At 43.5% G+C, this 27,469-nt stretch overlaps 2 protein-coding genes across 3 annotated transcripts in view; one reads left to right on the forward strand and one right to left on the reverse strand.

The window, feature by feature from the left end:
- mtif2 (mitochondrial translational initiation factor 2) overlaps positions 1–18,967 on the forward strand; it is a 51,593-nt gene extending 32,626 nt beyond the window's left edge. Inside the window, exons 10-14 of the mRNA XM_083644015.1 lie at positions 3,064–3,316; positions 5,582–5,722; positions 12,411–12,575; positions 15,859–15,999; positions 17,060–18,967. Coding sequence (XP_083500141.1) covers positions 3,064–3,316; positions 5,582–5,722; positions 12,411–12,575; positions 15,859–15,999; positions 17,060–17,229 — 870 coding nt within the window. The 3' untranslated portion in view covers positions 17,230–18,967. The remainder of the gene's footprint in view (positions 1–3,063; positions 3,317–5,581; positions 5,723–12,410; positions 12,576–15,858; positions 16,000–17,059) is intronic.
- Positions 18,968–19,082: 115 nt separating this feature from the next.
- Positions 19,083–27,469, reverse strand: part of sde2 (SDE2 telomere maintenance homolog (S. pombe)) — a 32,705-nt gene continuing 24,318 nt past the window's right edge. Inside the window, exons 7-8 of one of the 2 annotated variants that reach the window (XM_083650009.1) lie at positions 22,322–22,400; positions 19,083–20,966 (exon numbers count right to left, since the gene is read on the reverse strand). In XM_083650009.1, coding sequence (XP_083506135.1) covers positions 20,418–20,966; positions 22,322–22,400 — 628 coding nt within the window. In that variant the 3' untranslated portion in view covers positions 19,083–20,417. Of the gene's footprint in view, positions 20,970–22,321; positions 22,401–27,469 lie in introns of both variants that reach the window. The other variant, XM_083650008.1, reaches the window with a different exon arrangement.

The following is a 27,469-nucleotide window of genomic DNA, read 5'->3' on the forward strand; positions in this document are numbered from 1 at the left end:
TCAAAACCTCTTCAATTTTCAGCGTGTAGCTTGCTAGCTAGCAGTGTATTTGTTGTTTCATAGCAGCGGAGGCATTTGAGAGCGGTAACATGCAGGGAGCGGAAAGGGATTTCCCTTCGCTCTGACTGAAATGGTCAGAGCCAACGGCAGAGCTTATACCCACAGCCTGCTTCTGTACAATGTGCTTAATGTGTGGCTTAAAAGAGAGGGTTCAATTCATGTACCAAGATATTTATAGGAAGTGACAACCTCAATTTTGTTGCCCTGAATAGTGGTAATTGATGGGAGATTCAGTGGAGGATTTTTTTGTGTGTTTATTTATTTACATGAGTTTATTTAAACATTTAAAATTTTATTTTATTTTTGCCAGCATTTAGAACGAGCTTCAAATGACAAACAGTATTAAAAGCAAGCTGTAGCTGACAAAGAGTCTCAATCTGTGTAGGAGCCAAGCAGTAAATGAAATGAAATGCATTTTATGCATAAAAGTGGAAATTTGCATTGGATACATTTTGATCAAGACTGTTATTATAAATAGTAAATAAAAGTGGTCCAAGGACTGATCCCTGTGGCACACCATTGGCGACTTTAAGGGAGCTAGATGTGAAACCCTGCACACAGAGTCCTGTACAAAAGGTAATTACCAAACCAACAGTTTCTTCCAACAGTCCTAAACCACGTCAGTATTTCATGATTCACTGTATCAAAGGCTTTTGTAAACTCTATAAAAAGTGCAGTACAGTGATGCTTCTTTTCCAGGGATTAAATAAAACCATTAACTACTTTTACAGCTGCTGTGTTAGTGCTATGCTAGGCAATCAGATTACATACGAGGAATTTGACTAAGTATGTGGTCACATCAATAGTCACAAGACAAAAAATATAAAATATACGATTATTTAAAAAAAAAATCAAAGTGCAGTCCAATATATACAATATACACACAAATTAGAAGGTCCCGAGGGGAAAAAAAATAGAGTAAAATATTCTGCTAAGAGAAGCAGCTAAGGTCGGCAAAAGGGCCTTTCTGTGTGGAGTTTGCATGTTCTCCCCGTGCCTCCCGGGGGTTTCCTTCATATAGGAACCCCCTTCACAAAAACATGCAATATCCTGGTTGCTAGTGTGGTTCCTCCTCTGGTCGTTAAGGGCGCCTGTTCAGAGGGAGGGGAACTGGTTGGAATAGCGTGAACCTCCCACGTGCTATGTCCTACCGGTGAAGCTTCCTCTGTCAGGTGAAAAGAAGCAGCTGACTGACTGCCCATGTCTCGGAGGAAGCATGGAATCAGTCTCGGCTCTCCCCAGATCGGCAGAGGATGGAGTAGCAACCAGGATTGAGAAATCAAATGAGCACTAATGGGGGATAAAATGGGATAAAAAATCAGGGGGAAAAAATTATAAAAAAAAAAAAGAGAAGCAGCTATGATACGTTAATGAATGCAGTAATACGGTAACAAATGCAGTGCAGCTCTGCAGCTACTTTATGTCCCTGGAAACCAAAATCCACAAAAACGTTCTAACTACCGTATGTTATTTAGGGTCTTATGTTAGTAATTGTGTCCCTCAGAAATTATTATACATTACTTTCAACCCAAAGCCTTAAAATCGACACTTTTCTACAAGATTGTACAAGGTACTTCCTCATTGAAGAGAGCAGTGCGCGAGGTGCTGAAATGCAGGAGCTTATGACGTCATAAGCTCTATATAACCTTTGTACACGCGCGCAATCCGCACCCACCCTCCTTTTGTCCGTTCTTTGCCCCCAGTGACAGCGCTCGCTCAGTGTCTGTCTCCCTCCCACTCTGTGTGCAAGCGCTATGCTTCTCTCTCTCTCTCTCTCTCTCTCTCACTCTCTCTCTCTCTCTCTCTCTCCCTCTCCGAGCAACGAACACACACACACACACACACACACACAGACACAGTAGCGCTGTGCAGTCGCAGCAAGTCTCTCTCTCTCCCTCTCCGAGCAATGAACACACACACACACACACACACACACACACACGTGTGTGTGTGTGTGTGTGTGTGTGTTCGACACAGCACTCGATCTCTCTTTCTCCGTTTCCCTCCCCCCCTCTGTCTCGCGCTCTCTCTCTCTCGGAGACCTGCTGCAGACGGGACACGCCCACACAGTCCGCGGGAGAAAATACACTCTAAAAACGAATTGATTCTCATGAGTTTTGCCATGACTGTCAAACCTAAATTTATATACTTTCCGACGTTCATCATCGTTCAAATTTGGCTGGTGGCTTATTAACATAGGGTCCTGTGATGTGATGAACTCAAAATGCTAAATAATAAAGAAATATTTCTGGTTTCCAGGGACTTTAAGTAATGTATAGGGGGATATTGGGGTGGGGGTGGTAGAGTCCTTAGTAGAGCGGGCGTTCGGGCCTTGTTGATGAGGCCGATGGCAGTTGGGAAGAAGCTGTTCTTAGAGGCGAGAGGTTTAGGTTTTGTCAGACTTCAGCCTCTTGCCGAGGGGGGTGGGAGCGGTTGCACATGATTTTACCAGACCGATTCAGCGTCCTGGCGGTGCAGTAACCTGGTAAAGCAGCCGGTCACATGAACTCACATTTCATTTTGTTCTACCAGACCGTCTGGCCTCAAGCCCTGGGAGGGCTTTTGCAGAAACTGCAAAGCGTACGAGCCAATCATGCGACCCGCCTCGTAGTTGACATTGTAACCGGCCAATCAGGAATGCTGCTAGCAAAACAATAATGGCTGCCTCCTTGCCTGTCCGCCTCGAGGACTAATGTCAACGTTCGTCGAGTTGAAACAGCCATAATGTGCAGTTGTTGCAGAAATAGACTCAATAACAACGATTAAACAAGTACAGGAGTATGCAACAGCGTGAAAGCTTAAGACCAGACGGTCTGGTAGAACGAAATGAAATGTAAGTTCACGTGACCAGCTGGTTTACCAGGCTAGGTGTGCAGGCCTTGATGGCAGAATTTTAATGTCATAACTCTTCCTTTAACTGTTGGATCTCAGGTAGCAATATTTTGTTAAAATGAGCAATAAATCAAAATGTGTCCAGCCTTCATGCTGTTGTCGTCCGGGCAGCAAAGAGCGAGGGAGGTGGTGGACTGGCGCCTGTACCAGGAGGAGCAGCATCAGCTAGAGGAGGAGCAGCGAGCCGTGGAGGCCAAACAGAGACAACACCAGGAGAGCTACAGGAGGGAGAGAGAGGGGCTCACTCACCTCAGCTGGAGGCAGAGGAAGAGCGCCCTCTACAGGGCCAACAAACAGGCAGCCGCCATGAGACCCAGAGAGAGAGCAGAGAGAGACGAGCTCGCTCTGCCACTCATCATCAAAGGTTAGAAGAGATTCCCCCTGATGTTCTCTGTGTGGATATCTCACCTACATACGTAAAGTGTAAGGTGTAATGCATGAATACAGTGTGTTCACATTACTGAGCACGTATCCCTCAGTAGAACTGTCATCACCGAATGCAGAAACGTTGTCATATTTGTCACCGAGTGAAGAACTGCCACTGAGAGTTCCGGCTTGGTCAGATGTTCCTATAGACACAATTGCCCGTCTCTGCCGGTGGAGTCCTGGTCGCTGCACTGGTGCCTCCTCTGGTCGGCCTGTTCGGGGGGAGGGGAACTGGGGGGAATAGCGTGATCCTCCCACGCGCTACGTCCTGCCGGTGAAACTCCTCGCTGTCAGGTGAAAAGAAGCGGCTGGCAACTGCACATGTATCGGAGGAAGCATGTGCTAGTCTACGGCTGGGCGATATGGCAAAAAATGATCACGCTATTTCTTTTCCATATTGATCGATATCGATATTTATCACAATATATAATTTGATAATGCTGCCAGTTTGAAGAGTATCCTGATAATGACTGATGAAGCCTGAAAAACCAGAGGGTTCATCAATTAAACTTTAGAATATAATTTATTAACTTTTCTTTTTATAACATCAGGTGATTCGACTAGGTTTCTACTTCAAAAGTGCTACAAGTTGCCATTGTCAGACCGTACATTTTACATCCACCCTGAATACTTTTATTTTGGAAAACAGTGACAGGAAGCCTTCTCTGCTTGATCCCAGTGTTGGGCTAGCTAGCTTGATGCTCTTTGGTGTCAAGATGTCGGCATTGTTCAGCATGTTAAGAAGCGGTTTCTCTGCATGCTGGCTCAGTGCTTTCACTACATTCCTACAGCGGACACCAGCGTACATGTCCCGGTGGCAGAGGGTGACTGTCATGCTCATGCACAGAGTAGTGTGTAGTCGGCCCTGGCTAACGTTAGCTGTTAAGTTACGCTTCCACTGTCACTTCGGTTCCCAGCAAGCAGGACGGACCCAGACGAATCGAGAGAGCCCAATTGTGGCAAGATCAAGTCATATCATGACGAGTCAGATCTGGCCCAGAGTATCACGTATCACTATCCAACTAACTTCACTCACCACTGAAATATCCATGAGGATAACTAAATGGTTGCAATCAATGTCAAATAAATTGCGTATTTCTCACTCTGGTCTATTCTTATCCAAAATCGGACTGATCAGCACTCATCGAACAATCACCAGCGCTGATGGAGGTGGGACTACGAGGAGATCAATTGCAGTTGAATCCTGCATTGTCTCATTTGCATATCTTGTTGCCAGATTGTTTTGGGCAAAAAAAAAAAAAAACACTGTGAGGCGTAAAAGTCTACAAGTTGGAAGTTGGAATGGAGCATTTTGGGCGGGTTCATGTTTTTCAGGGTTCTGCTTCTGCTTCCACAAATTGTTGGTCACACTGTGATGTCCGATCCACAAAGACTTGACGCCCACGTAGGCTATGTTAAATTTAAATAAAAAACACGTTTTATAAGGTTACTTCCTACGGCATCTATATGTACAGGAGCGCTGGATAAACAACATTATAGGCTGGAGACAAATTTGAGAGAACCCTCAATGATTCTTTGAGATTAAAGTTTGAATTAAATTACCTTTCGTTTTTTAAATTATCCCGACCCCACGGATGTGATACCACTGTAACAAATAAAAAGATTCATATAGGCCTACGGTATATTACTTCAACTTCCCTCTGATGATCTCAGCGAAAAGATGGTGTAGTGGTAGAGTAGAAGGCTGATAAGCTGTAGATCCCGGGGTCAAATCCCAGTTGAGGCACTATTTAATTTTTTGAAAATGTAGCATAAATTGTTAATCTGGACATAATTATGTATAAAGCTGCTGAATACACACTGTGTACATAGCAGAAATACTGAACATGGTAACGTCATATTTCGACATCATCTCGATGTTACCGTGTAGACGTCTAAATCATCCCCAAACCAGCTGTGATTTGGCCATGTCCTGGATGTCACTGAAAGACGTCATCACAACGTCATCATGACATAATTTTGCTTGCTCGGTTACTATCTGATGAAACGGACGAGCTCTTCACATGATACAACATAAGATCACTAGTTCACCGTTGCTTTCTTGTCCCTCGACACTTTCTTCTCTCAAACTTACTATCAGCGAGGGTAGAACTGTCGTCGCCCAGGGTAGAAACGTTGTGGATTAGGAACACTTATGAATAGTTGACTTCTGTTGATTGCGACCTTTGCCCTCTCACCTCAGGAGATGTGGACGGCTCGGTGGAAGCCATCTTGAACATTCTGGACAGCTATGACGCTCAGGAGCAGTGTCCGATGGAGGTGGTTCACTTCGGCATCGGAGACATCTCCGAAAACGACATCAGCATGGCCGAAACCTTCTCAGGTATAGCAGAATGTTACTAACAAACTTCAGTCTGAACAGAAGGTTAAGACAAGGGTCAGAGGTCATGGCACCCAGGCTGAACAAATTGAGTACCGCAGGGATGACGTATTTTTGTAGGCCAACTCAGCTAGTCATGCTAGTTCCTAACTCTAAAAGTCAATGGGATTTTTGTTTGAGGATTTTGGTTAAATGCATGAAAGAAGATTAATAAAAGTTTATGAAACAGCAAACTTTGTGTTCAGCAAGATAGTCTTCAGAAATGAGGACCACTTTTATGATTTTGATCGTGATTTAAAAACAATGCATTCACGCTAGTGCTGCACGATTAAACGAATTGCAATCGTGATGTCAGCACGTGCGATTACATAACCGCAAAAGGGTGCGATTTCTTTTTTTTTAAACGTCCGTTTGTGTGTGTGTGTGCCTCCTCTAACGTTACACGCGACGCATCAACACTAGCGGGAGACTTCTCCCATGCACTCCCGCAAATACTGTAAGTAATGTTATGTGCAGCAAGGTTCACAAACATCTTACCGAGAGGGAGAGAGAGAACATCCATGATCGCTAGCCGTTCATAACTAGCCTTTCAGAAAAGCATGTAAACAGCCGTGTGATTAGTGAGAAAGTCAGTAAAATAAGGAGAGAGCTGCAGGTGCTTATGCAGAACTAGAGCACGTTTAAGTGCACAGTGGGTAATGACCCGCTGTGATGAAGAATATAACGAGATTAACAAGGTTGATAGCAGAGAAAACACTGTTGCAGCTGCCACCAGCAGCACCTCCAGGCTTCTAGCTAGCCTGTCACATGACGCCTTCATGGTCCCTCGATAAAATCTACAGATGCACGTTACCTCGCCTCTCTCAAAAAAGAGTCACGTGAGTATACAAAAGAAATAAACTGGGTGTATTACTCATTGTATTACTGGACAGACATGTAACTAACCTTTGCAGTATATATAAAACTAGACTATAATAAACATTATTTACAGATGGGTTTTTATATAAAACAAAGAAAATATTTAGAAAAATGTGCCTTTTAACTGCATTTTCTACCTGCTCTGAGCCCTGGATTATAACTGTTATAATCCTCCTTTTTACAAATTTAAAAAGCTGCAATTTATTTGACAGCAACCATTTTTTGGCAGACACTTTTTGATAACATCAAACAGGGACACTAGAGCGGCCCACAGAGTTACGGTACATAGAACATGTGATGCATTATCTACAAGCATGATGTGTATAGGGAGTAACAGGTTAATTCATATTGTCACCAAAACACACATTGGATCATAAATTAAACCTACTGATGTGATTTTGTGATTAATCAATGGTTATGGTTCACACATATGCTCAGGTGCCTAATGGTTATTAGAGTTCACAGTATGTAGCCAGGCTGTGTGTAATGGCTCTGGCTCACTGTATAGAGGCCTAAAAGTCCCTCTTTCATGTTACCAGACAGTATGTATTATAAATCTGTGCACATGGTGTGGTTTAGGAGTACATTCACTACATTGTAATAAAACCATGCCCACTGAGCTACCATATTGTTTTTGTACCAGGCGATCCCTGCAGGTGTGTTCCACAGTTCTCCTTTATAGATGAATAATGCTGCGGTTTGTTGAATATCCACTCATCCAGCACAGAAATGTGTCTGTTGCTTTCGTTGTTCTTGTCAATGGACGAGTTTTATAGAGAAATCGTGAAATAACTGTTGCGATGGTGCAGTGTGCCGCCTGCTCCGCGGTGCAGCGTGACACGCTCCTCCCGAGCATCTCTTTTTTCACCATACATGAGTTTGCATCTCTGACTTGTGCACGTGTAACCGAGGTGAATCAGTGTTGATTCCTCGTGAGCCCAGAGTGGTAGCGAGTGGATTGGTTAAACTCACTCCCCAGTATAAAGGCATGTTAATCAGCTCCACCAAGAGAGCTTGGTGGAGTGGTTAGTGTCTTTGACTCCCAAGCCGAAGGTCGGCGGTTCGTATCCACCCCTGGACAAGCCCTTAACTCATTCACCGCCAGTTTAGGACTGCCAATATTTAGCACAGGCCAAAGATTTTCATAATTGTTGGTCATCTTTCAAGACCCACAGTAAATTATCTATTAGCACCAGAGTGATTTGCAATACCTCAAAATGAAGATGTACGTCTCTGGGTTCACCAGGAAAAAAAAGGTGAGCTTTTAGCATGTTCTGTACTCTACTTAGAGCCATTTATATACACCCTGTTTTCACCCAAAATGTCTCTCTGAGAAAAGAAATTGCAGAAAATGGCATTTATGTACAGCACACAATATCATGCAGAACTCGCTCTCAATTCTTTTATTTTGAACTGTATTGACATCAGACATGTAAATATTATTCATTATGACACAACTGACAAAAAAATATATATATATATATATATATGAAGTGCTTTTTTTACATTCAACAATACAGTTTGCTCAGTGTGAGTGAGTGTACAGACAGACAGACAGACAGACAGACAGACAGACAGACAGACAGACACACACACACACACACACACACACACACACACACACACACACACACACACACACACAGAGAGAGAGAGTTCTGTCCACAGCTGCCTGCAGCTAGATCGCACCTCCTTCCCCCTCCTTCACTATCAGCGTTTTGCCTCCTCTGCTGCTCGTTTTCCTCCTCTCGTTCGGGCTGGGAGTGGGACGAATGCTGCGACACGAGTCACACGACACAGGAACGGGTCCGCGGCTTGGCTTTGGGACCAGGCGCTGCTGGAACCGGATCGATCATGTTCGTCACGGGTTTGACTAGGCAATCCAGGTTCGCCCTGCAGCAAGGCAGCAGTGCAGCGCGCCGAGAGGCGTTTCAATGGCGTTTTTTCCTCTGTACAAGGAAGCGCGTTTCTCTGTTTTTCCTCTTTTCCTCCTTCTTCCTCGTTTCAAACAACAGCTGCGGTATGTGTTTGATAACGTGCTGTCGGCTACCCTTTGAGGATAGGGACCAGATGACATGTCAGAGGCTGGGTAAGTGTTTCAACTACGCGCTGCACTCATAAAAACAAAAACACGTCAAACACGTCTTTGGCGTGGATGGCTATTTCTGATAAGACGTCAAAGACGTCTTTGGCGGTGAATGAGTTAACATGGGTTGCTGCAAGTACCACCTACACAACGCCGTTACACATGTATGCAGACAGTGCCAGAGAGAGGGGGTTCAACCTGCACAAACTCACAACATCTGGGTGTGAATTTTCATATTCAAAAGCATTTAGTAATGCTTCCATTTATTTAAAGGGATAGTAAAAAAAAAAAAAGTAAAAGGTCTAGCTCTATTTGCTACTTAACAATGATGATGTTGATTGGTAGAGTTCTTTCTCAGCACAATCTCATAGTAGCTCTGGAAAGTTGGGCAAAAACAAATGCAAGGTCAATGGGGTCACGCTCCTGTCTGTACAAGCTGACTGAAGCTCACTGAATTTCACTTTGTGTGACTATGGATGACATTTTAGTGAGCCTCAGTCAGCTTGTACATACAGGAGCGTGACCCCGTTGACCTTGCATTCGTCCAGAGCAACTATGAGGAACAGTATAGATTGTACTGAGAAATAAAACCTCTACCAATCAACATTATCACTGGTAAGTAGAAAATATAGGGGTAGACTTCAAAAAATGTAAACCATCCCTTCATAACTAGGGTTTTAACGTCTCTGACTGATCCCTCCTGCAGGTTCTATCTACGGTTTTAACGTCTCTGACTGATCCCTCAGATTCAGATTCAGATTCATTTATTTAAAGAATGGGACATTGCACATTGATGAACAGTACAGCCGTACAGTAAACATGCCAGGTTATAGCCCAAGGGCTAGTTTCCACCTGTAGTCCCATGGCAGGTTGATGTAATCTTGAAAAAGAAAAAAAAAATTAATAGTACAAAAAAAATGAATAGTACAAAAGGTTAGTAAAACCTAAGGTGAGTAAAACACACAGAGCATGCAACGAAACATGACAGACGATATGTTAAGTATGATCACATTGCTGGTTTCATCTGAGCCATAGTTTCAACTGGCCTTTAAAGGTGGCGAGACTAGGGCATTCTCTAATAGAGGGAGGTAGATTATTCCAGAAGGTGCTTCCCATGAAGGATAAGGTCTTCTGACTAAAGGAAGTTTTTCTAAATGGGACCTCACAGACCTTTTTCGTGATGGCCCGGGTGACACGAGTCGAGTTGGCGGTCGATCGATATTTAATGAAGTCAGCAAGAGGAGGCGGCGCCAGTCCATGTAGAACTTTGTATATTAGACAGGCAGAGGTGAAATTTCTAAAGTTCTCAAAACTTAGCATGTCATATTTACGTATGATATGACAGTGGTGATGAGAAAGGGGTTTTTTATCTAGTATTTTCAGGGCTTTTTTATAAAGTAGTTCGGCTGGTTTGAGAGTGGTTACTCCTGTCAAAGACCAGCTAGTTATACAATAATTCAGATGCGAAAGGATCATCGAGTGTAAAAATAAAAACGCAGCATCTGTGGACAGACAACTCCTTATTTGTCTGAAATTATACAGGTGGAATTAAAAAAATTTGGAAATCATTTTAATATGGTTGCTGAACGTTAGGTTGGAGTCCAACATCACGCCTAAGTATTTCAACTCATTAACCACAGATAATTCCTCTGACCCCAAGAAGACATTGGAGCGCGGAGGTGCAATGTTTCTTTTAGAAAAGAACATACAAACTGTTTTTTTGCATTCAGCACGAGACAGGATTTAGTTAGCCACGCCTGGATATGAGAGAGAGAGCTAAAGATAAGACACGTGCCGCCTCCCCTGGGTTTTTAGCCCTTGTGAAGATGACTGTGTCATCAGCATAAAGCTGAACATCTACATTAAAACAGTAATCAGGAAGATAGAAAACCGTAGATGCGGTTTTAATGTCTCTGACTGATCCCTCCTGCAGGTTCTATCTACGGTTTTAATGTCTCTGATCCCTCCTGCAGGTTCTATCTACGGTTTTAATGTCTCTGACTGATCCCTCCTGCAGGTTCTATCTACGGTTTTAATGTCTCTGACTGATCCCTCCTGCAGGTTCTATCTACGGTTTGAATGTCTCTGACTGATCCCTCCTGCAGGTTCTATCTATGGTTTTAACTCATTCATGGCCAGTTTAGGACTGCCAATATTTAGCACAGGCCAAAGATTTTCATAATTGTTGGTCATCTTTCAAGACCCACAGTAAATTATCTATTAGCACCAAAGTGATTTGCAATACCTCAAAATGAAGATGTACGTCTCTGGGTTCACCAGGAGAAAAAAAAGTGAGCTTTTAGCATGTTCTGTACTCTACTTATAGCCATTTATATACACCCTGTTTTCACCCAAAAGGTCTCTCTGAGAAGAAAAACAGGAGAAAAGGCGATTTTTGTAAATCACACAATCTCAGGCAGAACTCGCTCTCAATTCTTTTATTTTGAACTGTATTGACATCAGACATGTAAATATTATTCGTTATGACACAAATGACAAAAAAAAAAAAAAAATATATATATATATATATATACATATACATGTACATACATATACAAGTGCTTTTTTACATTCAACAATACAGTTTACTCAGTGTGAGTGAGTGTGCAGACAGACAGACAGACAGACAGACAGACAGACAGACACACACACAGACAGACAGACACACACACACACACACACACACGATCCCCCTTTTATCTTCGTTACGTTGTTTCCGGGTCTGAGTACTGCTGGCGTCTGCTGCTGTGACTGCCGCTTCTGCCTTGTTAGCTGTTCGTGTGTTTATTTTGTTTTGTTCTGGTCCACCCGTCCTCGTCCATGTCTCCCTGTCCTATACTCCCTGCTGTTTGATCGTTCCCGTTTTCCCCTCGGCTATTCAACACGTCCTCACCGCCCTCTGGATTACCCGTCAAACTGATCGATCATTTCCTCATTCCTCCGATGATCAAACACATCTCTGGATTACTTTCTCCTGTTTTCTCCTGGCTGGCACACAGGAAGGCGACCAGCTCGTGCAGCGCGCCGAGGGGCGTTTCAATGGCGTTTCTCCTCTCTGCACAAAGAAGCGTTTATCCGTTTTCTGTTTTTCCTCCTGCTCAATTTCAAAACAACAGCTGCGGTATGTGTTTGTTCACGTGTTGTTGGCTTGTCTTAGATGCCAGGGACCTCTGATAACATGTCACAGGCTGGGGAAGTGTTTGAACTACGCGCTGCACTAATAAAAACAAAAACACGTCAAACACGTCATTGGCCCTGAGGGCTATTCCTGATAACACGTCAAAGACGTCTTTGGCCATGAATGAGTTAACGTCTCTGACTGATCCCTCTTGCAGGTTCTATCTATGGTTTTAACGTCTCTGACTGATCCCTCCTGCAGGTTCTATCTACGGTTTTAACGTCTCTGACTGATCCCTCTTGCAGGTTCTATCTACGGTTTTAACGTCTCTGACTGATCCCTCCTGCAGGTTCTATCTACGGTTTTAACGTCTCTGACTGATCCCTCTTGCAGGTTCTATCTACGGTTTTAACGTCTCTGACTGATCCCTCTTGCAGGTTCTATCTACGGTTTTAACGTCTCTGACTGATCCCTCCTGCAGGTTCTATCTACGGGTTTAACGTCTCTGACTGATCCCTCCTGCAGGTTCTATCTACGGTTTTAACGTCTCTGACTGATCCCTCCTGCAGGTTCTATCTACGGTTTTAACGTCTCTGCCAATAAGTCGATCCAGCAGCTGGCGTCCAGGAAGGACGTCCCCATCAAACTGCACAACATCATCTACAAACTGATCGACGACCTGAAAGATGAACTGAGTGGCAAACTGTCCCCTGTCGTCAGCGAGACCGTCATCGGTACGTTAACTCAAACACTCTGTGGGTCCAACAACTACAGACAGTAATGTCTGTAGTTGTTGGACCCTGACAGCTGACTGGAGACAATACTGTATGTGCAGTGGTGTAATGTAACTAAGTATACATACTTAAGTACTGTACTTAATTATTTTTTCTGAGTAACTGTACTTATATTTCTGTCAACTTTCACTTTTACTCCACTACATTTCCCAAATAAAATGGATACTTTTACTCCTCTACATTTCCCCCAAGCATCTTAGTTACAAAGTAAAATCAGAAGAAATTGCGTAGCCTGCAAGCAATCAGGTTTGGCAAATCAGTGCTCCTAGTTTGCAAGTTACGTTAATCACGATCCACACGCCATTCCATTTGGTGGCTGTAATGCAACATAACGTTGTTTGCCAGCGGCTATAAAAGTCAAGAAAAAGAAATAGACTTCCACTCAAGCTCAGGCATGTCTTTTGCTTGATTTTTTTTTGCAGCATTTACTTGTACTTTTTACTTTCAATACTTAAGTACATTTAATATCAGAAAATTACTTTTGATACTTAACACGTTCACTGCCAATGACGAGTTGAGTCGTCAAAAAAAATCCAACGGTTGACTGCCAATGACGAGTTGAGTCGTCAAAAAAAAAAAAAAAAAAATTTGACGGTGGGACGTGGATCAACGCCCCCCACATCTCCTATAAAAATATTGGAGCCACCGAACGTGTACAACCCATTCCACCGACCCACTAAGTGGCGACAGTGCTCTCCAGACTAGAAAAAGCAGAGCCAAAACTGCAGGGGAACGCGCAAGGAAACCATTCTCTCATACTGTAAAATGGATTGGCGAAAACGCTTTCGCTTTCGCGCATTATCGCGCTGGGAGCTGGCGGTGGGGGATTGCAAATTTGCATAATAGATTATGGGTGAAACACACTTTGAAACACCAGCAGAAAGCGCAGAATCGCACACAGCTTCATTCCAGCTGAGCTCAACCGAAAACCCAGAAACGAACGAGCCTCATTCTCATACTGTAGGCGAAAACGCTTTCACGCTGGTGCACACGGGCGCACAACGGTGGGGGGTTCCAAAAATAGACTGGGTGCAAAACACACTTTGAAACACGCAGCATAAAGCCTAGAATCGCACAAAGCTTCATCAAAGCTCTCAAACCCAAGAAACGAGTGAGCCCCATCCAGACTTGCCGACGAGGGGGCCGCCAGGGAGGGAGGCTGCTCACTGCTCAGACAGGCAGTAGAAACTCGCTTGTGACAAACGCTGCTGAAAGCCACCAGACACGCCCACGGAGGGAGGAGTTTGAAGGAGAGGGCGTTCAGAACTATATTGTTTAGATGTCTGATCTCTCACTGATGCCAAAAATAAATGGTTAAAGTGACTGTTCTGCCTGTTTGATTGAATTTCACAAAACTGCGATTATCTCAGCTTTCAGTCTCAGACGCTGAAACCATGCTGTACTCAACGGCTAATATCTACATAACTACCGTAAATTCCGGACTATAAGACGCACCGGTCTATAAGCCGCGGGACCAAAATTGACTATTTTTTTCTTCTATAAGCCGCACCGGTCTATAAGCCGCGGGTGTTTTGATGTTTAATTACCATATGAAAGGGTTCGTGCACAGAGAGGAATGTCGGGAAAGCGATGGCTGTTTGGGGAAGCTCCCATTTATTAACATTTCAACAAAACAAAACAAAAGTCAGGTCACTAATCCCCAGACAAAATCACACAACAATAGGCTATATGTGCAGCAAACCTGTAACCAGAGAAGTCAAGTCACTAATCCTCGTCTTCCTCTTCTTCCTGCGTACTGAAACCACCAAAGTCCTCATCTTCAGTGTCGGAAACGAACAGGTTCAGGGTGGCTTCGTCAACCACTCTCCTCTCTCCTTCATTGTCACTCAAAACCAACGAACTCCTCTTCATCACTGTCGGCATCGAACAGCCTCTGAAGCCTCTGACGGCCCTCAGCGCCAGCTGTGGCGGCGTCATCCTCTTCATCCCGCAGCAGTCCAGCGTTTTGGAACCCGTTGGTGATTGTGGATGTTTTCACACTCCTATAATATTCCGTGCTGAGACAGTTCCTCCTGCTGCACCGTCCAACGCCTCACCATTGACTCATCGATGCCCAGGTTACGCGCGGCTGCTCTGTTTCCCTCTTTTAATGCGAGATTGACTGCTTTCAACTTGAAAGCTGCGTCGTGTGAATTTCTGCGTACCTTCCCCATGGTAAGTGAGAGTGTTGCTTCTACTGCTCGTTCTCATGCTGTCGAGAACGAGCAAAGCTTTTTTTTGGTGAAAGAATCCTCCAGGGCGCTTCTTGTTAACAGTCCGAGTGAGTGGCAGGTCGAACGTCAAAGGCACTTCATCCATATTTATGATCTGCTCCGGTTCGATGGAATATTCCTTGATCTTCCTTTGTGTGAATTCGCCGAAGTTTGTGATTTTCTCCTGGTAGTCGGGGGAGGGAGTTGATGGCAGAGTGGCCGTTTGCTTACCGTAATTACCATATGTAAGTGGTCACGCACAGAGGGGATTGTCGGGAAAGAGATGGCTGTTTGAGGAAGCTCCCATTTACCGTATTACCGTAACATTTCAACAAAACAACATAACACAACACCACCGTTGTTTATTTTTACAGTGCACACAGTGTCCGCGGTGTGGTGAAAAGAGGGCAAGAGAGGAAATTAAAACAGAAGTGGATTTATAGTTAGAAAGAGTGCTAAAAAAGAGAGATTTTATTTGTATTTTTTTTTTTTTTTCTGAAAAAATCCATAGATAAGACGCACCGTTATATAAGCCGCAGGGGCCAAAAAACGGGAAAAAAGCCGCGGCTTATAGTCCGGAATTTACGGTACTAACTCTACAAACTAACTCTTTTAGACAGAGAAAGCACACATTCTATTAGTACTTTTGTGAACTTTGTGTTCACAAAGTCCAAGCAGAAAATAATCCTCGGCTCTTGTAAAATGAGCCAGAATCCTCAAAAAAACCCTCTGGCAGAAGCTACCTACAGTAAAAAAAAAAACGGCTGGCAGTGAATGTGTTAAGTACAGAAAATAGCAAGTACTTTAAGACTTTTACTCAAGTAATATTCTAATGAGTGACTTTGACTTTTACCAAAGTCTTTTTCTGGGAAGATATCTTTACTTTTACTTAAGTATGGTTTTCGAGTACTTTATACACCACTGTGTATGTGGGTCTAACACCTACAGACAATACTGTCTGTGGGTCTAACGGACTGGTTGAGCTGTGGTCTCTGTGCTGCCCCCTGCAGGTGAGGCATCGGTGCTCACCATGTTTGAGGTCACTGTGGGAAAGAAGAAGGTTCCGGTGGCAGGATGCCGTGTCCAGAAGGGCCAGCTAGACCGACGAATGAAGTTCAGACTGATCCGCGGTCGGGACGCCGTCTGGGACGGTGAGTTAGACCACACTCACTTGGGACCTCAGTATGGTTGTTATTGCGGCTTTCCTGCGATTCTAACTGTAAATCGATTTAGATTCCAAATTAAAATCAACACAAAAATGTAAAAAGTTTTACGACCATTGAAATTCAACCGTTAAGCCTTGAAGTTCTCCCTCCCCACTTGTGAAATGGATCAGACCAAGGCAGTCTATCACAAATTAGACTAGATATTCCTCCTAAATCAGAATGAATTACAAAGCCATTTAAATGAAACGGTTTCTACAATTCCTGAGTAAGGAGACGACTTCAAAACATGTCAATACAAAACATGTCAATCCATATGTCATGAGGAACATGAATCAGCTCCATCCTGCTGTAGTCATCAACTTTCACAAGCTCTCCATCCAAATTATATCATTGTCTCTTTGTAATAACAATTACATTGTTATTATTCAATTGTTTACATTGTGGCTAGTAAGGGTGTGCCGTATCGTTATATTGTTAGAATTCATATTCATATCTTCAAAAATTCACATCATGATAATTCCAATATTCCGACTTGTTGCCGTTACGCAGCCTAACGGTGTGACGTATGCACAGCAACAACAAGCATGGCTGAAATTGGCCCCACAGGGAGGCGTTCATTCCAAATAGGGGAGTGGCTTCAGTAATGTGGAAGTGGTTTGGTTGGTAATATTAGAAGGTATACCTGAATATTTGAAGTCAAACTGTTAGGTTTATGCTGATATATAAAACTATAACACTTATTTTGTTGGATAACAATACAATACAATATTTTTCATTATTTTGTCACATGGTCAAGAATATTATCGGAGAAATACGCTGAAATATTGTGATATTATTTTAGGGCCATATCGCCCACCCCTAATCACTGGAAACATTTGAGTCTCATAAATGAACTGAATTCTGCACAGTCAGACTATATTGTCACACTGTGACTGTTATCCTAAATAAGAATCCGTTCTAAATGGACCTGCCTGGTCTAATAAAGGTACCAAAAACAAAGAAAACATCCTGATTGTATTGTAAGGTCATGTGACTCTCTCCTCAGGTTGTGTGACAGCGTTGAAGCATCATAAGGAGGACGTGTCGGTGGTGAAGGCGGGGATGGAGTGTGGTCTGTGCGTAGCGGGGGACGTGGAGGTCCAAGCCGGAGACACCGTGCTCTGCTACGAGGAGCGGGAGGCCCCACGCCGCACCGCCTGGGACCCCGGTTTCTGACCGCCTGGGACGCTGACTTCTTACCGCCTGGGACCCCGCCGGCTTCTAATCGCCTGGGACCCTGGCTTCTAATCACCTGGGACGCTGACTTCTTACCGCCTGGGACCCCGGCTTCTAATCGCCTAGGACGCTGACTTCTTACCGCCTGGGACCCCGGCTTCTAATCGCCTGGGACCCCGGCTTCTAATCACCTGGGACCCCGGCTTCTAATCGCCTGGGACCCCGGCTTCTTACCGCCTGGGACCCCGGCTTCTAATCGCCTGGGACCCCAGCTTCTAATCGCCTGGGACCCCGGCTTCTGAGGGGTCTGCTTCTCTGATGCTCACTGACTGATACAATGTACAACTACAATTATGTTAATTTGTCACGTCCGGACAGCTGTGACTGTGATAGATGTGTTGGGTGTAAAGTGTGAATTTGTAAGTTATCACGGTGCATTTTATGTACATGTCAGATTTTAGTCAACTTTTTGTCATTACTTTTAGTCAAAATGTTTTCTGCAACGACTGCCGGACTACTGGACATTTACTTTGCACTTTGAGATAGTTTTGTTTGCTCCATCTTCTGCTCTTGCTGTGATGGCTGCGCTGCAAACTGCACAAAGACGAATTCCTCGTTTGTAATATGATTACTCACTATGGCTATTAAAATTATGTATCAATCCAGATCAAGGGAACTATCCTGGATCTAGTGTTAATGGAGCATCGTAGTATAGGCAGGGAGTTGCCCAAGCCCCGGTGGCCGGTGATTTCTCCACCTACTGGCCTACCGGTTACTTTATAGATAATAAAAAAAAAATTACAGTGCACCTGAACGCAACATACAAGATACCCGCTGAATAAGTGTCCACATGTTCATGTCATTCTGGCCAATACTCCACTTCTGTTAGAACATTTCAGTCTGGAATATGGAATATCTTTCAATAATCTTTATGACTAAAAGTAATCTCATATGTAAGAAATGACTGTTCTACATTGAAGTGAAAATGTAAATAATTAACTTGTTGGTTTTGGATTTATTTAGCTTCAAGAATGCATTTTTGTTCGTGTGACCCTCAACACAGGCTTTGAGAATCCCGGGCCACTTACTGATACTTGTGGTTAAATTAACCCACTCATATTCTGGTTTATTTCAAGAAAAACATTTTGGCTAGTGGAAATTCTAATTGGCTGGTAACTTCGAGCAGCCATATTGGCAGGTGGTCAAAAAAGTTAATTTCAAGCCCTGCAGGGAGAGCAAGTGGTGACATTGGAGTGAGAAAAGGATCAAATATTGGTGTTTAAGACTGAATAATGACATCACCACTGTTAATTTAAAATGAGTTATTCCTCTAAACCCGACTTCAAATGCCCAAAAAAATCTTTGCGCCGGCACCGTTTGGCCCCCAACCCTCAGCAAAATCTGGCCCTCTGGTAGCGAGGACATTTTTTTGTGGTCCTCTATCATCAAAGTTCCTGGGTTATGGCATGACAATATTTGTTCGGCCCCCGGCAACAATCTAGGTTTCTCATGTGGCCCCCCATGAAAAATAATTGCCCACCCCTGATCTAGCCTCTTAAATTGGTTCTCAAAGTGAACCAGATTCATGCATTTTAGTTTAAAATGTACACATTGTTCTTACAGGGGGCATGGCCCCCCGAACCCCCCAAGAGGGTCCGAGCAAGGTCTACCCACCAATATCTCTTCAAATCCTGTGGGAAACACAGTTTAGTATTTTCTTTGTTCTTAAAAATATACATTGCCCGTTTGTGTTTTGCAATATGGATATTGTTTTATTTATAATTAAATTGAGCATTGGGCCTTTATAAGAATGTTTATTTGTATTATTTCAATTGTCACACTCATGGATACATATTTGAGGTTTGTTTATTAATTGGGGAAAAGGACCACTGGAACAAACGGCGCGAACATGATCCAGCTACTTATTCAATCTGACTGGCTACTCAAAAGTTTGGGGAACTCTCTGTATAGGGCTGTGAAGTTTTTCTCTGCAGATTCATGAATGAGTGAATGAATGAATGGGTGGACGCTGGTGATTTTGTTGCACTGTAAAGTTTTAATGAAAGAAATCCAAATTAAACAGTTTCTTCTACACTTTACTAAATCTTCTGTTACTTCAGGAAAAATAAAATAAATCCAGAGAAAATTATCCTTCCAAACGGTAACAAGCAGAGATCACTTTCATAAAGTTTCATTTTAGAATGAAACTCTTCACTTGCATTCCCAGCTCTGTTTCCATCCAAGGATTCCTTTACAAAAATTATGTTCAATTTGGAAAGTGAATACCAAAGTGAAACCCCATGCCCTTGCTGGGGGGAAACACTTGAAGTGGCAAAGTGTTTGGCTGGTAAAGGAACAAGCGTGTTGAGCTCGACCACCAGAGGCACCACATCGACTCTGCTGATTTAGCTGCAGCGTTTTTGTTTGAATCTAGTCTGCGATACAAAAAAGAAAAAGAAAACATTTGGGGCCATATCTTACAGCGGCAAGTGCTAAATCTTTGATAGTTTCTAGCACTCAAAATTTCCTTTTTTTCCTTTTAATTACCACTGGGTCAGTACATCAAAGACCCAGTGCTTTTAATTACCACTGGGTCAGTACATCAAAGACCCAGTGGTAATTATATATAAACCACTGGGTCAGTACATCAAAGACCCAGTGGTAATTATATATTTAAAAAAAACATTTTGAGTGCTAGAAACTAGCAATGACTTTGCACTTGCCCGCGCGTAAGATATGGCCCATGAAGTCTTCAGGTTATAATTCAGAGAGTAGGAAGTATTCATCGGTTGTTGAAAGGCTGGTGAGTTTCACTGATGTTCTGTCCACGATGTCCACCTGGCTTGAGCAAACAGGTTCTACAATGTCTTTGAGGTTCTTCGTTCTCTCGTCATGGTCTCTGGAGACCAACCCAGTTTAAAGCTATGCCCACTTCCCTATGACGAAAGCCTTGGAAGGCGGCCGTTTGGAAACACTCTTATATTAGCAAAATGGTTTACATAAATGTGTTCTGAATCTGTCTTCATTTCACATCGACAACGGTTAGTTTACAAGTTTGGATACGAGTTTCAGGAGTTTCCAGAGGTGGCTTTCGTCGGGCATGGTTTCATTGAACTGGGTTGGGAAAAGGATAAAACGTGTATTCTGTATTTGGCTCCAGAACAGAAACTCAGGCGACTCTGACCTCTTCACTTCTTCTTGGACTTTGCGGGTTTGGCGAGCAGCGCCGGCTCGATCTGCTCCGGCTTCAGGCCTCGGACAGAGAAGAGGCGTGCGGCGCGCTCCCTCAGCGTTCCCCCACACTTCACTCCTCTGGACATCAGTTCCACCTTCAGCTGCTCCAGACCCAGAGCTTCCAGCTCCTCTGCAGAGCCCACAGCCTGCAGCTCTACTGGGCTGACTGGTCCAGCCTGGAGCTCTACTGGGCTGACTGGTCCAGCCTGCAGCTCTACTGGGCTGACTGGTCCAGCCTGGAGCTCTACTGGCCTGACTGGTCCAGCCTGGAGCTCTACTGGGCTGACTGGTCCAGCCTGCAGCTCTACTGGGCTGACTGGTCCAGCCTGGAGCTCTACTGGCCTGACTGGTCCAGCCTGGAGCTCTACTGGCCTGACTGGTCCAGCCTGGAGCTCTACTGGGCTGACTGGTCCAGCCTGGAGCTCTACTGGGCTGACTGGTCCAACCTGGAGCTCTACTGGGCTGACTGGTCCAGCCTGGAGCTCTACTGGGCTGACAGGTTCCTGCTATCAGAGGAGACAGAAAGAAAATGGCAGTAAATTTAGTTTTCCAATGTTTGTCATGATTAGTTTTTCCTCAGACTTAAAAAAAAAAAAAGAACAGAAAATATAGCCACAAGCTGCCAAGTCATAATCGAGATGGCCCAGGGTAGTAGACAGAATATCAGCTTTTCTTCATGCAGTAACGAGCCTTGAAACTTTTTACGGACTGCATAAAATAAACATTCAAAAGTTAGTTGCGGAGTCTAGGGTTTGAGTGGAGCCACCTAGTCAGAACAAAGGGGAAATACTTTTTAAGACAAGACGATTGTCACATAAACTATATGATTTTTAACAATAAAAAACTATTTTTTTATGATAAATGACTATTCAAAAATCACTGCCCATCCCTAATATTAACTCATTGAGTGCCAGCCACTTTTGGAAGACGGATGCTCCCAGTGCCAGCCCTTTCAGAGCGTTTTCAGTGATTTCTCGAGGCCCACAGAATGAGCTGAAGCTGAGATAATCAGCCTTTTGTGAAATGAAGCATTTCAAGCACATCACTGACTCTGAAGCTAATATTTTCTGATGTAGTGACACCTCAAAAATAATTTCCTTCAATAAAACAGCGAAAACAAAGGAATTTTGTTTGGCAAAATAATATTTTTTAGCTGCAACCAGCAGCGCTGGCCCCTGCGTGCGCAGACCCTACACTTTCTTGCTGGTCTTGATTTACTGCTGGTGGGCATCAGATATTCTAGCTTGCCAATCTGTCCATCGAGCCTGCTGTCTGGGTCGGTGTTGTATGCTGCCCTGCGTGCCCCACCCCCCCCCCCTCAACTGCAAACCCCTCCTCCGTGGGTGTGTCTCTGGTGGCTCTCTGCTGCGTTTGCTCTGCACTGAAAACCCAGCTTTTTCACAGCGTTCCGCGTGTATTTGTCACCGGCTCTCAGCGCTTCCAACTGAGAATAATAACAACTCCACAACTAATCATGTGGAGGGGCTATCGCAGCGGACACGGAGGGGGTCAATTGTGGGAGCAGATTGGCTGCTGCAGGCACAGCTAACGTTATGCTTCATGCATATCGATGCATACCGATGCGGTTTCCGTTTCATCACGGGGCTTCTTCTGCTGTTTTTCCTCACCTTTCTCTAATCTGGAGAGCACTGTCGCCACCTAATGGGTCCGTAAAATAGGTTATACACATTCAACATGCCCCAAATTTTTACAGGAGATGTATCAGGCTTTGATCCACGTCCCACCGTCAAAAAACGCAATTGACGACAATCGTCGTCATTGGCACTCTACGTTACTATTTGAATTGACGACGATTGTCGTCATTGGCACTCAATGAGTTAATCAAACTTGCACTCACCGGCTGCTGGGGGGCGGAGCCTAAAGCTTGTGGATCTGGTCCCTGCTCTGCTGCACTGGGGCTGCTGCAGGCAGGAAGGCTGCAGAGAGACAACAGGTCATGTTGAGACAAAGGAATGACCTCAAGTCAAGTCCCAGGTCATAATGTCAAGTCCCAAGTCAAGTCCACATCTTTAATGTCAAGTCCATGTCATTAATGGCAAGTCCCAAGTCATTAATGTCAAGTCCCAAGTCAAGTCCACATTTTTAATGTCACCATGTCATTAACTCATTGAGTGCCATGGACGAACATGTTCGTCATTTCGTTTAGTAACGTAGAGTGCCAAGGACGAACATGTTCGTCAATTGCGTTTTTTGACGGGGGGATGTCGATCTAAGCCTCTTACATCGCCTCTTACAATATGGGAGCTATTGAATGTGTCTAACCTATTTTACAGAACCCTTAGGTGGCGACAGTGCTCTCCAGATTAGACAAAGGCCAGGAGAAAAGAGAGAAGAAGTCATGAGGAAACGGAAATCGCATCGATATGCTTGAAGCATAACGTTAGCTGTGCCTGTGAACAGCAGTCATCTGCTGCCACAATTGAGCCCCATCCGTGTCTGCTGCGATAGCCCATCCATATGATTTAGTTGCCGACACGGCGACACCAGCGTCTTTCTGAAAAGTTACATTATTCTCAGCTGGGAGCCGGGGACACGCTGTAAAAAAGCGGGGGGATGCAGCGGACTTTTCAGTGCAGATCAAACTCAGAGCAAACCGCAGCAGAGACACTCCTCCCACCACGGAGGAGGAGGAGGAGGGGGGTGGGGCACGCAGGGCACTACAGCATACAACCATTGACAGTACACACAGACCCAGGCAGCAGCAGGCTCGATGCATAGAGAGCAAACAAGCTAGAATAGGCTATCTGATGCCCACCAGCAGTAAATCAAGACCAGCAAGAAGGTGTAGGGTCTGCGCACGCAGGGGCCAGCGCTGCTGGTTGCAGCTAAAAAATATTATTTGGCCAAACAAAATTCCTTTGTTTTCACTCTTTTATTGAAGGAAATTATTTTTGAGGTGTCATTATATCAGAAAATATTAGCTTCAGAGTCAATGATGTGCTTGAAATGTTTAATTTCACAAAAGGCTCATTATCTCAGCTTCTAGAAAAAAATTGCTGTTTTTGGTTAAATCAAGCTATCTTCTCCGGCTCATAACTAAAGAACGGAAAATGGGATCAATAAACTTTTTTTTGCAGATGATAGAAGAGAGTCTCCTCGTTCTTTGTGCGTGTTCGGTGTTTACATAGTAATATCACACAATATTCTGTGGGCCTCGAGAAATCACTGAAAACGCTCTGAAACTCTGGCACTGGGAGCGTCCGTTCTCCAAAAGTGGCTGGCACTCAATGAGTTAATGTCAAGTCCCAAGTCATTAATGTCAAGACCCAAGTCAAGTCCACATCTTTAATGTCAAGTCCATGTCATTAATGGCAAGTCCCAAGTCATTAATGTCAAGTCCCAAGTCAAGTCCACATTTTTAATGTCACCATGTCATTAATGTCAAGTCCCAAGTCATTAATGTCAAGACCCAAGTCAAGTCCACATCTTTAATGTCAAGTCCCAAGTCAAGTCCACATCTTTAATGTCAAGTCCATGTCATTAATGTCAAGTCCCAAGTCATTAATGTCAAGTCCCAAGTCAAGTCCACATATTTAATGTCATTAATGTCAAGTCCCAAGGCATTAATGTCAAGTCCCAAGTCAAGTCCACATCTTTAATGTCAAGTCCCAAGTCAAGTCCACATCTTTAATGTCAAGTCCAGGTCATTAATGTCAAGTCCCAAGTCATTAATGTCAAGTCCCAAGTCAAGTCCACATCTTTAATGTCAAGTCCATGCCATTAATGGCAAGTCCCAAGTCATTAATGTCAAGTCCCAAGTCAAGTCCGTGTCTTTAATGTCAAGTCTGTGAGAACACCAAGTCAAGGCAGGACAAATCAATAGTCCAGTATCAAAGAAAACGAAATATCAGAACATTCCAATGCAATATGGTTTGAATAGGATAGAATAAAAAAAAAGATAAAAACTTGGTCAGAGCATCATGAGACATTTGAATTCTATAATCAGTTTTAACTTACTGAACAATACATTCAGTCATTCCACACAAATTCAGAAAACAGAATTTAAATGCAGTCGTCTGCTGGAGGGTCAATGACAAATAAGGCTTCAAAAAAGTGAATTTTAAAATGTATTTTCAAAATGGATGTAATGCATATTTTTGAGTCTGGAACAATGTGTTTAAACAAGGCTAATTTGTGGGCCAACATTCCCAAGTGTTTAAATGCATTCATTCATTTTTTGACTGTATTATTAACTCGACCGCCCAAAAAATGTCAGGTGGCGCAACCAAAACATTTCCTTCTATTTATTCTAATGAAATCTTTGGCAAATATACCTTAGAGTGTCTAAAGGGCCTAACATTACCTTAGAGTGTCTAAAGGGCCTAACATTATTTTGTGCAAGAAGAAGAGGTAGGAGGAGTGACATTGACGAGTAGCGCGCTTTTCCTCCAAATGTTTAACTTTTTTCAGCTTGAGACACCCAGAGTGCTCCGCCAAAAAACATTAGACGCCACCAGCACTTAAACGTGAGGTGCATTCCTTGAAAGAGGAGCGTGCTTAGTGCGTCCTTACCATAGATAGAGAATGAATCGCAGAAAGGCGCTGGCAGCTCAAATAAGCGCGTTGGGTCTGCACAGCCGCTTATGTGGGATCATGGCATTTTTTTCATATGTACGCCGACGATACCCAGCTGTACTTCCCACTGAAACTTAATAGTAATTCTCCCTGATGGCCCTGTTCCACTAACCTGACGCTGCCAGATCGATGAGTTTGCTTCAAATATCTGTTTCACAAACAACATCAAACAATGAGGTGGATTGTGAATTTGTGGAACAATGCCGCCCCCGTCTGGTGGAGTCAGGCTACTGTTCCACTGCCTTGACGACATAACATCCTGTATGTCAAATAAGTTTCTTATGCAAATTGACAATAAAACGGATTGTTCTATTTTGCCCCCCTGCCCCAAACAACAACAACAAAACAAACATCAATCATATGTGACACGGGCTGGTTTTTTCACTAGAAACTCGCCAGGTTGAAATCGCGCAATTTGAGGTGAAAGGTTGTTTTGTGAAAAAAGTAGTTTTTCGTTTTTTTTCCCATTAGTACACAAAGAAGAGGGTGAACTATCCATTCCACGTAAAATTGAGTCATTTTAGAATCAGTAAATATGTATATTTTGTAAGATAAAAACTGACTCTGAAAGAGAAAATACTTCTCTCTGGACACGGCTGGTATTAATTTGCATGCGGCGTTTCACTGGCTTAATGTCTGCTATTGTTTCGAGTTTCGGCCAATGAGCCACATCAATAGAATCCAGCTTGTTAGATGGGGGCGGGGTGCAAAGCTCTGTTTACAAGTGACAACATGGAGAGTCACTGATGAGGACAGTCTGTGTGGATTAAAATGATTGAAACTTTATCTGTGAGACGAGTGCAGTCCGGCCACTTCATCTGACAACATGGAGGAACGACAGATTTTATTCACAAGACCGATGGAACGCAGACAACAAAAAGACACATGTTCGTTATGGGAACTTTACTGATGCAGGCAGTGCAGAACACTTCTGGCTTTTTTTCACCTAGTCCTAGGTGAGTTTAATCATGATCCCTAACTAACGTTACGTCTTGTTTCGGTTTTAGGGACTGTGCGACCATCGAGTTATGGTTGGACGTGTGTTTTGCTATGTTTTATCGCGTAGTCGAACAGTAACAAAGAGTATTGAAGGAAAGAAGCGACCATTTGCAACAGCACCGCGGCCATTTTGGCGCGGAAAACAACGGGACAATAGCAGAGAGGTTAGTTGCCCCCAAAATGGCGGTTTCTTGTGCACTGTAACAATGGACTAGTTGTCGCTTCTTCTCAATGCTCACTCCCCTCTACTAAAAGTAATGTTAAAGCAGCTACGAGCAAGATTTTCGATTGTTATTAAACAGTCTAAATTTAATATCGATGCCTCACATCTTACCTCTAATAGTAGACGAGACCAACGCAGAGTAGTCTTGCTTGAACCCCGAGTGAATCGGCCAGTGTTGTCTTGATGATTAGTCTGTCTGCGGCCGGGGCAGATCAGGAAGTGTAATTAAACGGTTTGCGCCAGCCACTTTGGCCATAACCACAAAATAACAAAATAAGTTCCAAACAAACTGTTAGAATATAATGAGAGATGTTCGCGAGAGTAGCAAGCCCCTGGATGTAGCGAGCATGGCGTTCTTGTTTATGGTCTGTTGCTAGGCAGCTGCCGTAAACCGTTTCGTTTCACTTCCTGGTCTGTCCGGCCGCTGGAAGACAGACACAGACTCTATAATCATCAAGAGAGCAATCTCTGATTCACACGGCTTTGGTCTCAGCTACTATTATAGGTAAGATGTGATGCATCAATATTACATTTAGACTGTTTAATAACAATCGAAAATCTTGCTCGTAGCTGCTTTAAAACCGTCGGTGTTGCTGCGTGCAAGAGGGCTTGTGTTTACCATGAATATGACATAAATTCACTTGAACGGTTACACTTATGTAGCTAACATTGTTTGACTGCAGTAACAGATGAAGTCACAGCAGCTAACAAGCTAACGCTAATGTGCTGGTGGTGTTGGTGGCTGTGTGACGTTGCCCCAGAAGTGAATTCCTCCATAATTTTCTCCATAGAAATTTCGGAAAGAAATCCTTATGTAACGAGTTTTAAGGCTTGAACCAAGCCAACCAGTCTTCCAGAGAATCGTGACTGACCATAAAACATTTAACTTTCAGCAAAAACAAAAATAAAAGCAAAAACAATATATCTTTTTTTCTTCCATTTATTTTTTATGGGCTAGTAGTCTTATTAAATGGTATACATGCAATGATAAAATAAATTACAGATTGTTTATTTTTATAGTCCACAGAAATTACAAGAATATTCAGTATCAATTCTAAAGTCAAAGTATTTTTGCTGGGCATATTATTATTATTATATTCATTCTATTGTTCCAAGTACAATGACACTAAGGTTTTGCATTCATTTATCCCAATATGCCTGGAATCTGCTTACTTGCAACTTTAAAGA

The sequence above is a fragment of the Poromitra crassiceps genome (assembly GCF_964638095.1).
Source record: "Poromitra crassiceps genome assembly, chromosome: 1".
NCBI lineage: Eukaryota > Metazoa > Chordata > Actinopteri > Beryciformes > Melamphaidae > Poromitra > Poromitra crassiceps.